The sequence below is a fragment of the Euprymna scolopes genome, chromosome 23, assembly GCF_053919585.1.
Source record: "Euprymna scolopes isolate OS-2025 chromosome 23, ASM5391958v1, whole genome shotgun sequence".
NCBI lineage: Eukaryota > Metazoa > Mollusca > Cephalopoda > Sepiida > Sepiolidae > Euprymna > Euprymna scolopes.
Genome location: NC_136504.1, coordinates 58714722 through 58727994, shown reverse-complemented (window position 1 = coordinate 58727994; position 13273 = coordinate 58714722). Strand labels below are relative to the sequence as shown.

General features: G+C 31.5%; 1 protein-coding gene across 3 annotated transcripts in view; it reads right to left on the bottom strand.

The window, feature by feature from the left end:
• Positions 1 to 13273, bottom strand: part of LOC145245926 (uncharacterized) — a 472493-nt gene that overhangs the window by 246751 nt on the left and 212469 nt on the right. For all 3 annotated transcript variants that reach the window (XM_080107667.1, XM_080107669.1, XM_080107668.1), the window contains one exon: positions 4371 to 4577. In XM_080107667.1, the coding sequence (XP_079963793.1) occupies positions 4371 to 4577 (207 nt within the window). The remainder of the gene's footprint in view (positions 1 to 4370; positions 4578 to 13273) is intronic.

Sequence of the window (13273 nt, the reverse complement as noted above, 5' to 3'; positions counted from 1 at the left end):
CTCAATAAGTCATCTCCGTGATTATTTCCCTCTCTCGTATATTAAGACATTAAATTCATTTTGCCATCATTTGTTTGCACTAAAGATACACTTTTTGTTTTGATATATTTCTCGTTGGCATCTTCGAATAGTAGATAAAGACACCCCTTCCACACCCTTGTAATCTGTTTCTTTTATTATTTTTTTTACTTAACCTCATTACTCCTACCCTATCGTAGTTTAGTGTTTGATAAAACTTAATTTCGAAAATATTACCATTGCTTGTCGTGTTTTCCGTTATTTTCATACGCTGTTCGTCGTCTATTGTATATTTCTGGTTTCCAAAGAGTTTCCCCATATTTTTATTTCAGCGAGGTATACTGAACCCAGGGCCTACGTGTTTTAATGTTCATTGTATTTTATGAAGGTCTTATTATCTTCTATAATAGTCAACCATATAGGAACTAGGAGCCTATTCGTGACCAGACACACACGTTCAGCTTTATATTATAGATATATATATATATATATGCCCCTCTCTCTCTATATATATAGAGAGAGAAAGAGATAGAGATGGGCATATATATATAGAGAGAGAGATAGATAGAGATGGGCATATATATATATATATATATATATATATATATATATATATATATATATATATAGAGAGAGAGAGAGAGAGAGAGATAGAGATGGGCATATATATATAGAGAGAGAGAGATAGAGATGGGCCCCATCTCTATCTCTCTCTCTCTATATATATATATATGCCTATCTCTTTCTCTCTCTCTATATATATATTATATATGCCCATCTCTATCTCTTTCTCTCTCTCTATATATATATATATTATATATGCCCATCTCTCTCTCTCTCTATATATATATATATATATATATATATATTATATATGCCCATCTCTCTCTCTCTCTCTATATATATATATATATATATATTATATATGCCCATCTCTCTCTCTCTATATATATATATATTATATATGCCCATCTCTCTCTCTCTCTATATATATATATATATATATATATATTATATGAATTTAGGAAAACTCGTCCCGGGAAAACTCGTCTCGGGAAAACTCGTCTCCGGAAAACTCGTCTCCGGAAAACTCGTCTCCGGAAAACTCGTCCCCTTTCGCTAAGTAGGAAAACTGGTCCCGTATTGAATAAATATCGATTGAAAACACATTTTATGATCGTTCTTGAAGGAGATATTGTTTTTTAAAATAAACTATAGCCCCCTCCCCAATGTTTTTTTAAAAATATTTTTACTTGTTTAATGTTTTTTTTTTTTTTATTTAAAATCGATTTTCTAAGTGTCCGTTTTCTAAGTTCTTAGTGGTTTAACTTATTTTAAAGCGTTTATTATGTTCATACAAAGTTTATTACAAGTTTTTTTTGTTCTTATTTTAACGATGTTTTTTGGAGTCATAAAAACAATAATAAAAAACAAAACCCAAAAATTAAAAAGAGCGATTCGATTCTTCGTTACGCTTTTGGTTTTGTTTTTTAATTATGATAGTTTTTTGTTGTTATGTTTTTGTTTTCTGTCATACCAAATGCACTCATGCGTTATTTAAAATTATGATTTTATCAATTATCAACATTTATTGTCGTCCTGTCAAATTTTGCAAAAATTAACTAATAAATTAAAAGCGAAATATTTTTTTGGCGCGAGAGATGCCATGTGCTAACAATCTCTCGTTAACTCATTTTTAATTTTTTTAATTTTTACTTCAAAATTCTAAAATCAATCATTAAGAGAGAAAGTAATCACTAAATAAATTTATTAATCAATTTTATTGAAAACTCCGCTATCGTTTATCAAGAATCTTTTTAATTTCATTTTTTGTTGGTTGCTTTTCGAAGGGAGATATAGGTTTTATCTCCCCCCTCTCTCTCTAAATTATATTTTAAAAAATATTAAAATTTATTATTTTCTTTTTAAAACCAAATCTCCCTCAGTAATTTCTTTAATTTTCTATTTTTTAGCGATTATCAAGACCTCCTAAGATGTGATATACCGGGCATTATTTTTCGTTCTCCCGTTACACTCGACATGTTTTTTGTTTGTTTTCTGTTTTTTTTTTTCTTTACCAAATAAACTATTCCAAACAAATTAAATAAACAACATAGTCGGCGAGGTAGAAAAATCGATTTTACCCTTTTATAAACAACAGTATATAAGTAAATTCTTTTTATATTGATATAAAAAAATATGCGGTCTCGTTTATGAACATAATAAACGCTTTTATTAAAAACACAAAAAAAAACATTAAACAAGTAAAAATATTTTTTTTAAAATATTATGGGGGGGGTATAGTTTATTTTAAAAAACAATATCTCCTTCAAGAACGATCATAAAATGTGTTTTCAATCGATATTTATTCAATACGGGACCAGTTTTCCTACCTAGCGAAAGGGGACGAGTTTTCCCGAGACGAGTTTTCCGGAGACGAGTTTTCCCGAGACGAGTTTTCCCGGCACCATATTATATATGCCCATCTCTCTCTCTCTCTCTCTATATATATATATATATTATATATGCCCATCTCTCTCTCTCTCTATATATATATATATATATATATATGCCCATCTCTCTCTCTCTCTCTCTCTCTCTATATATATATATATATATATATATATATATATATATATATATATATATATATATATATATATATATATATATATATATATATATGCCCATCTCTCTCTCTCTATATATATATATATATATATATATATATATATATATATATGCCCATCTCTCTCTCTCTCTATATATATATATATATATATATATATATATATATAGATATATATGCCCATTTCTATCTATATATATATATATGCCCATCTCTATCTATATATGCCCATCTCTATCTCTCTCTCTCTCTCTCTATATATATATATATATATATATATATATATATATATATGCCCATCTCTATCTCTCTCTATATATATATATGCCCATCTCTATCTCTCTCTATATATATATATGATGAAAATAATGGAAATAGTATTCCGACAAAATAGAGAAATAAAAAGGAACAAACTGTGTTATGTGTTCATCAACGTTTCATCTTTATTTTTATTCATCCAGAGGAAGTATTGAAATAAAGATGAAACGTTAATGAACACATAACACGGTTTGTTCCTTTTTATTTCTCTCTCTCTCTATATATATATATAATATATATATAATATATATATAGATATATATATATATATATATATAATAGAAAACACTTTTGTGTGTGCAAGTCTGTCCCTAAAAACAAAGGCATATTAGGTAATATACTATGAATGTATTTACAATTAGCATGTGAACATAATGGAATTGTTTCTGCGTCTCTGGTGGCTTCTTAACATAGCTAATGACATTTTTCTTACACGTTACACGATGGAAGTAATCTATTAGTTTAAGAGAATTAACATATGAATAGTTCAATTGGTAAGATATGACAACATCATGACTGCTGTTAAAGTAAACTCTCCCCAATATGATGTTGCATATGCTTCTATCCAGCACTCTAATCCGGAGAAACTCCAAGTGACCCTGCTAGTTTCTGAAAATTTTATTGCCACAATATGGCATAATGAGTTTCCTGTAAAGCCTGTGAAAAATATTTTAGCACACCACTCAAATTTAGCCATTAATGATGCCTTTGTTTACCCTATAGAGACAATGGATAATCCTCTCCTGTAACTGCATATGTAATTGTGAGGCAAATGTTGCACAATCACCCACCACACCTCTCCTGAATCGGCACTGCTCGAGTCCAATGGCAAGGAAATGCCCGGGATGACTGGGAACAATGCCGAGATAAGTGGAGAGCATATACAGCAGCTGGAATTCCGAAAGGGTCATCCATTTTAGTGCTGATCAGGCTCAAATAATTAGCTATATATATTAGACGACAAGCTTGTTCACAGAAGTTCAGGACACTTTTGTACATCAGTTCACATGTGGAAAATCGCCCTTCATGTGTAGCATCCAGGGCTGGAGGAACCACTGAGAAACATGGAGCAGTAGAAAACTTGAATACAATCACTCAGAACTGTTCTAACGATTTGGAGGAAGCCTGTTAAACCCGTTCAGGGTTAGTGCCGTTTCCATTCCATAACAGGTTGAATCATTTTTAACATAGATGAGAGCAATAGTTTGAATGATCCAAATTATCAATCCTTATCTAAAAAATCTGAAACTAGTTTCTTTGCAAGAAATAGAACATTTGCTAAAACCAAACATAATTGGTTGCATAACCATTTATCGAATTGTGGATTTTGTTGTTAATAAGATTAGTATTAGTTTATCATCAGCAGCCAATCATTACCATATAAAGTAAGCGAAAGTCGTTTTACCTTTGATGTATGGTTGTAAGCTTTAATTACAGCAGTATACCACTGAGTCGTTCCTTCCGCACGGTATACTTCCACTCGATAACCAACCAAAACAGTTGGAGTTGTTAGCAGAATCTTTTGCCCATCTTGGTAGTCCACCCAGCTTTTGACAGACTTTTTCAAATCTGCATATTCATGAGATAAAGCAGAAGAATCCTCATCACCTTCCTGAAAGAGGGGGAAAAAAAAAGAAGCATTTTAGAGATTTTTATTGAAAATAAATAATCACTCAAACACAAAAAAGTCAATTAAAATATAAGACAATTTAAAATCTAAATTTATCTTATTGGATTTTCGGAATTTGTCAATGATAGCTTCGTTCCTACAAATTAGATACTTAACAAGCTTTCCCCACCCCTGTCGCAAAATTAATTTCTTTTCACGTTTTATTTTTTTCAGCAGATTATCATTTATAACAAACTTAACATTTGCATTAGCAGGAAATTTTTTTTTTTTTTTTTTTTTAATTTATTTAACGACTTTTAACGTAGGGGATCACATTTCAATTATAACATCCTATTAAATTGATACCCCACTCTCAGATCAATCAGAACAACTATTCTTAAGGTGTCACGTGTCCACTATGGTGTAAAAATTTATAAGGAAGAATTAAAAGAAATTGTAATAATTTAAACTGAAATAATTTATTAAAGAAAAATTCATAATAACGACCGCAAAGTGGGATATCAATTTAATAGAATGTTATAATTGAAAAGTGATCCCCCACATTAAAAGTCATTAAATATAGTTTTAAAAAGTGTTTTTCCTGCTAATATTAAAGTTAAGTCTGTTATTGATATCAATCCGCAGAAAAAATAAGAAAACGTAAAAAGAAATTAATTTTACAGCAAGGAGAAAGCTTGTTCAAGTCTGAAGTGAGAAAGCTTGTTCAGGTTCATCCTATTAAAATTTTACTTTCTCAGAGTAATTTCAAAATTATTGTTACAGAGCAAATTTTCATGTGCTCTGTGATTGGATGAAACACGACCAATCGCAGGGTACTATTTACAACATCTGCTGCACTCCTTGTGGGTACATTTTTCAAACTTCCAGTCTTCTTAATTTTCCTGTGCAGACAAAAGTAGAATTGCTAGCTCCACAAAGAAGTCTTACTATCTGTTAGTCAAGGTGCACATGGCCAATGCAGAATTCCGAAATTATAAGCCTTTCGAATTTACATGACTTACCCACCAAAACCACACAAAACAATTAGAACTGTTAACAGAATAAAACTTAAAAGCTAAGTCTGCAAAACTACCATTGTTTTTAACAACAAATTTTTTCTTCTCTTTTTTTTTTTAATTTATATAAAATTTCCATATAACAACATCATTGTTCTCCGTTCTTGCCACATCACTTGTTTTCATAATCTTTTAAATATATGAAAATACACTCAATGCAGAAATTCATCATTTACTTAAATAGATAAAAATCCCAACAAAAAGATAGATAAAAAATCCCAACAAAAAGAAAGTATTTTGATAATACTAGGAGACACTCTGCAGAAAATAGTAACCATTTTGAATTGTAACTGTTAAGCACAATAGATTAAAAGGTAAACAAGTATTTAATCTTATGGTATTTACTAAACGTATTTATCCAGCATTGTATGGGTATAGATACTAGTGATGGACAATTCCAATATTTTTCCTGATTCTGATACAATTATCAATTCCAGTTCCGATTCTTTATAAATCTCTAAATATTTAACTATAAAAAGTGTTATTTTGTCCCGATTACTGTAAAAACATATCTTAATTGTACATATATTTTCTCAAACGTAAAAACACAGTTGTGAGGGGGGGGGGTGATCTAGAGATTTTAGTCTAACAGGAAGTTTAAATTAATAAATATTTGTTATATCTACTAGCAGTGGAAGATGTTTCTTAAACCATAATCAAATAAAAAAGATAATTTATAGAATCGCTTTTGGCATCGGAAAATAGGCTCAAATTTTTCTGATTCTGATACCCCAAAAAGCTCCGATTTTTCCGATTCGATTCCAATTAATTGTCCCAACACTAGTAGATACTTTCAGATTTTATTCTCTTTTTAATTTAACTATTTCATTTACCATTAAATAATTCCTATTTACTTGCCTCTGTCTAGTAGAATTTCTCCTTCACTTATCAAGGACATAAAAGATGAAGTATAGAACCAGAAAAGACCAAACAGACAGTTTTAAAGAAAACACCTTTTTTCAATTGATAAGCATAAAAGAAATTGCCTGTTATTAAATCAATACCCAGTGATATGAGTAGCAGTATTAGAATTTAGGACTGTAAGGATTAGCCCCCTCCCCGACTATGATATTAGTAATCAAACCAAAAACTGTTGATTAGATTAAATATAAAACTCGATGAAATCGATAAATTGAATTCATTTTTTAAATTCTGGCCTTATATGACTGATGAAATAGATTTTTATTAATGTAGCTTGCAGTAAAAAAAAAAAAAAGCTATTGATTCCAAAGATACCGGTGGAGGGGGGGGGGCTGATTTTACTTTATAATTTAAGATTAATCCTTGATGAAAATGAAATCCATACTTTATGTAACTCTTTTGGATTCAATTTGGCTTTTTTAAGTTATCAAGTAGTTAAAGTTTTATTTCTTATATTTTTATGGAGTTGAAATCTGAAAATGAAATAGTTTCAATGGCAATGAATATAAAAATATTCAAAGTATGAAAAATAAAAATGACTACAAAACCACCAAAAGATATTTTACTGAATCATAGGATTTATTAATAAAGCAATTTATATTCAAAAAGAAAAGAGAGAGAAAACCAAATAAAATACCAAATTTCAGGAATCCTGATGCCATAGTTAAAGAAACCATTCTTTTACAATATTTAATATTAGAATTGTTTAAAATAAAAACAATATGCATTGCCATTTTCAAATGGCGTATTCAAATTGGCACAGAAAGAAGGCATTACAAAAACAGACAATAACAACAGACAGCAAATACAATAAAATGTATCCAATTTCCGAAATCGAAAATGAAAATGTCCGTTGGTTTTTATCAACCACAAATTCTAAGATATATTTCACTGTATTAATGACAATAAAGAGCAAATTACAAAGTCAACATTTTCACAAGGACTCATCTTTATACCACAACTGGCAAGAATTTTTCTTTGTTATTCCGAGTGCCTATGATCAAACAAAATTTCCATGATCAGTTTATTTCCAAGAACTTCCAATCTTTGGAACACGCTGTCACAGAATTACTTTCCTGAGGGTTACAACATGATCATCTTCAAATCCAATGTCAATAAACACTATTAAAAAGGAACACTCATAATAAACCGTCCTCATAACTCGTTAAATTTTATTCCATTTTCAATCATATAATATTCATCATTCAATTCTCAAACTATTAAATCATATTCTCTGGTGGCTTTTAGCCTTGATAAGTATGGACTTGAGTAAATAAATAAATAAAAAACTATTTTAATAAAAAGTAACAACTCATAAAGGCTAGCAGCCACTCAAGGGTAAAGGTTAATGGTATTAGATAAGAAAACCATGTTGCAGTCCACAAAGAGACAATCGTGTTCTACAGATCTTTGCAATCCTGATAGCTAATTTCTTGTGACAGTTTTACAAGGAATCAGGGATTGAAGCTCTGTTAAGCAGTTTCATTGGTTCTAATGATAGAATAGAGAAAGACTCCCAATGCATTTTTTTATGTGAGAAAAATAATTAGCCAATCAAAACGTGTCTGACACCGATGCATACAAATCATATTCTGAGCAACAGAAATTATCAAGTTTAGAATATAGACCGATCAAATGCAATAGTAATTAAATGATTTAAGTTAGAAAACGCAACTAAACAAGTGGATATAGGTACAATAGACACTTATACGAAACTGTCTTCATCTCCGTTTTGCAACTGTTGATAAAAAATTGAAAACGGTTGAATAAAGGAAATAAAAATTAAAAGCAAAAATCAAGAGTAAAAAAAAAAAATTGTAAATTAACAAAAGCAAATGTTACATTTTTAAATTTTGATGAAATTAAAACATTTTTAGAACTTAACATCAAAACATAACACTTGAACTTGCAATTCGTAACCAAATGCGAGGGATGTTCCAAAAGTAATGTCTACTATTTTTTATTCCATTCAAATGGATCAGAGGAGATTACAAATTGCATTGTTATAATGACTAAACTTATTCATTCACTTATTCATTCATGACCTGAAAGTTTCATCTCTTTGTTGCAGATATTGACGGTGTGAAACTCTAAAAAAAAAACAAAAAAAAACAACCCGTCATGGACATGCGTCAGAAATAGAGATGTGTCATCAAATTTCTCCAAAAAATGAAACTGATCAACATTCACTGGTGCCTGTTGAACGTTTATGAAGCCAATGCAGTTAATGTCAGCACGATTAGGAAACGGGTTTGTTGACTGAGAAAGCGCGCTCTGGACTTTTACGACAGAGTCATCAAAAGATGCTGGCAAAAGCACATTGAGAATGATGGTTACTATGTAGAAAAATAAATTCTAAGGCACAAAATGTTGCCTGTCCTCATAGTTCGTCAACGTTTTAGTTTTTAAGTTAAAAAAAAATAGGAGGCTATACTCCTACCTTTATTTGAATTCAATTTAACTGTTTAAATTAAGTTTTCAATATAATTCAAGTAAAATACTACAAGGCCATAAGAAATGAATATAAATATTAGAAGAATAGTAAGATAGGGACATGAAATCTAAATGAATGAATGCAAATATTAGGTCTATTTCTATTTCATTAACGGTAAAGTCAAAACGTTCTATTTCAATTTAATTCAGCTTTACACAGTAGTTTAGAGGGACTAACTTTATCTCTAACAATATGTGAAAAACCAAATTGATTTCGTTTTCTTTCTTTAAAATCACATTTAAAAAATAAATTTGTATCAAACTTCCGATAACACTTTTTTCTTTTTTTTTACAAAGTTATCAATGAAGTACCTTTAAAGTATTTCAAGTACTGAACTTTGTGAAGCAACAGCGATCCGGCGAAGCCAGCTAGTTATAAAAAATCTGATTGAAAAAATATCTAAAATACCAATGTTCTCGATAAAATATGCACTTTTACATTATGAAACCCTCAATTTACACGATTTGTTACTAAAATGTATCACATCCCCACCCCAGGATTAATATAAACAAAATGAGAAAAAAGTCTTGTGCTGAAGAAGACTTAAATATTAAAAGCCTCAAATAATAAAATCTGAAAAGATGTATCCATGAAGTAGATATACCAGAACCGATGATCAGAGGGAGAACAACATTATTTTCCAAGGAGATTTCCTATCTCCACTCCAGCTCATCATAGCCATGATGCCTATTTACAATATGCTAAGGAAATGCCAAACTTGTTACAAGTTTATGAACACAGAGGAAAGAATGACCCACCTAATGTATATGGACGACCTGAAACTTTTTGCAAGAAACAAAAAGGAACTAGAGACACTAACAGGCACAACCAGAATCTTCAGCCAGGATATCCAAATGGAATTCAGAACGAAAAAGTGTGCACTGTTAATTATAAGAAAGGGAACATTGGGTGCAGCAAAAGGTATCAAAACTACCCAACTCAGCGGGGATGAGGATACTAGGTAAATATGACACCTACAAATATTTTGGAATTGTGAAAGCAGATACTATAAAATCAACAGAAATGAAAGAAAAAATTGGAAAAGAATACTGAAGAAAGACAAAACAACTAGAAATTAAATCATATAATAGGAACCTAACAAAAGGAATAAGCATATGGGTAGTATCACTAGTAACGTCCTCTCGACTATTCATAAGCTGGACCAAAAAGAACAAAGGCATCTTGACTAGAAGACCATGAAACTTATGAGCATGCATAATGCATTACATCCAAAAGATGATGCTGACAGATTATGTGAAAAGGAAATACTAAGGAAAAGAGCTGGTTAGTATGGAAATCTTTGTGAATGACACAAAAAAGAATTTGAAAAATACAGAACATAGAAAGGCTAGTCACTGCAGCAAGAGACACTGTAAAAATGAAAAAGAGAACGGAGAGGCAAGGGATAACACAAGAAAAGAAAAATTAGGAGAAAATCAGCTACATGAACGATTTATAAGTGCAATAAAATATGAGACTCACAGAAAACACTTGCACCTGGCTATGAAAAGGACACCTAAACAGAGAAACAAAATCGTTAATAACAGCCGCACAAGATCACGTGATTAGAACAAACTATTCAAATCAAAGATCCACAAAACAGCAACTGCAGACTGGACAAAAGGACAAAACTATAAACCACATGAGTGAATGCATCAAACTAGTCCAAAAGAATATAAAAATAGATACAACCAGGTGAGGAAAGCAGTACACTGGGAACTATGCAAACAACTGCATCTTGAACATCCTGATAAATGGTATAAGCACAGACCAGTAGCAGTACTTGAAAGTAGAAACAATAAAATTCTATGGAACATGGGCATACAGACAAACCCATCCAAGCGAGGAGAAAAGTTAAGGAAATGTTTTGTCAGATTGTAGGTTAAATATCAAGAAGCAAAGAAAACACTGAATTGGTCAAAGAGCTGAATAGGACATGGAAGATGAAAAAAAAAAAAATCAAGATAATGCCAATAATCATAGAAGCGCTACGAGCAATCCCGAAAAACTTTGAAAAAAGAATGAGAGAAATTGGAATCAAGGGGTCAGCTGAGAAGATACAAAGGCTAACAAGAATGTAAATATCTGAAATATTAAGGAAATCCCTTGAATGCAAAGGCTAATACATATGAGGTACAAACACCAACTGGCCATATAGAAACTGCAACAAGAGTAAAACAAAGAGCAACACATGAAACCAAGAAAACTGAAACTGTATAATCGTAAGTTAACCCCACACACACAATAAAAAATTGCAGTGCCAAAATTAACAGGAACATCACCAAATAGCTGAGAATGGTCAAGGAGAATGGAATGACTGAAGAGAGAAAGCATTAACCAAACCTCTACTGAATGAGTGCAAAGAGAACTGGAACCTTAGAGAGGCTTATTGCCACCCAAATTCCAGTGATGACCAATGATCATTGCCAGTGGAAAATGAATAGCAAATGACTATTGTGATAATGCAAATTCATTTACAAATGTTATCAAAGGAGACGGAGAGTACTGGAAATCTGGGAGACTTGTCACTCAGACTCCAGGAAATGCTTTCGGTTCTTGACAGTGAGCAATTTCTGATGATGACCTGTGTGAAAACTCCTAGCCAGTTTAAAATTGCATGATATTTGATTTCATTTCTAATCCATACATATATGATGCTTCATAAAATGTGAACATTTATTGAATTTAAAATAAATCTAATCTATATATCTATAAAAGTGTGTGTACATTTCTCTACGCGATAACTGTCAATTTTCAGTCTACAGACTCGAAATTTGATATACAGGGTACAGAGATTTGGGAAAATCTTGGTAATCGGTTTTCGGCCAGAAATTTGGCTGTTAAGGGGTCAAAGTTCAACGATTTGACCTTTAAGAACTCTACCAAACTCCGACAATTTTGGGTCTAAACACTTGAAATTTTGGATATAGGTTCCTTGGACATGGATCTAACTTAATAACTTGATTTGAGCCCAAAACAATGTTAAGGGGTCATAATAGGGGTCAAATTTTGTAAAAAATTGACCTCTGCGGTCTCTACCAAATTACTCAGACACTTTTTGGTCTAAACATTTGAAATTTTACATAAAGCTGATTTAGAGATAGGGTAAGCTTTTTAATCGGTTTGGGTAAAAAATTTGAGCTACCAATATATAAATGTATGTATGCATGTTTGCATGTCTGTCTAAAACTTTTGACAGAGGCGACGGATTTTCATGAGATCAGTATCGTTTTGAAGCTCGACCCTTCAGACGACAAATACTGAAAAAGTGGCTAAAAATATTAATTTCTTCACCCTGAACTGGGCACTTTTCTACAGGGAGGGGTTGTTTTTTCACAGATATTTTCGAAAGCCATTCCTTCTTTTAAATTGTCTAGCCTTAATTTAAACCTACGTCACTTACGGTTTGACGGTGGTCATAACAGCAAGGACGTCACGTTTTTTTCACGTTCTTTTCCTCCTTTGCAGTACGCATTCGAGCCTGCCTTCCTACTACTTCTTTTTTTTTTGTTTTTGCTCAACACACACCTCCAAACACCCGGGCAACGCTGGGCACCCATCCTAGTTTAAAATAAGTCCGAGTTGAAATACAAAAGAAAACAAGATTTCTCATTAAAAATACTACAGAATAAAACAGTAGTTTTTTTACTAATCAAATAAAATTAAGAATTTTCAATCGAAATGCTATGCTGAACTACAAGGATGTTACAAGAAATAATGCCACAATCAAGTAAAAGCAGCTGCTTTTAAGTGTGTGTGTGTGTGTGTGTGTGTGTGTGTGTGTGTGTGTGTGTGTTTCTTAGAGATGGTGAACTTTAAATTGACAACTGTTTTCTCTAATTGTAGATTTGGCAACTATCGGTTATTTTGAGTTCAACTTGGTCTGGCAATTCATCATGTGGTTTCATCAGAGCAGAGCCAAACCGATTTTTTGTTTGGCATCTTTTGGTTGTTTACACAAACAATCAAAAGCTAAAGCGCTTAGCCAATCAGAAGGCTTGAGAAGCAGATAACAACTTTACCTGTAAATTGATTAAATCTTAAAAAAAATAAAAGTGCTCTGAACTGAACAGCTATCAACTTGAATTTATATGGAGACAAAAATGTAAAACCAACCTTTTTATTTCTATCACAGACAGCGGAATTGTACCCCTTATTTTCTCACTTTCTACTCCTTTTTCTTCATCGTTTGTTCTAACTTCAAAGAA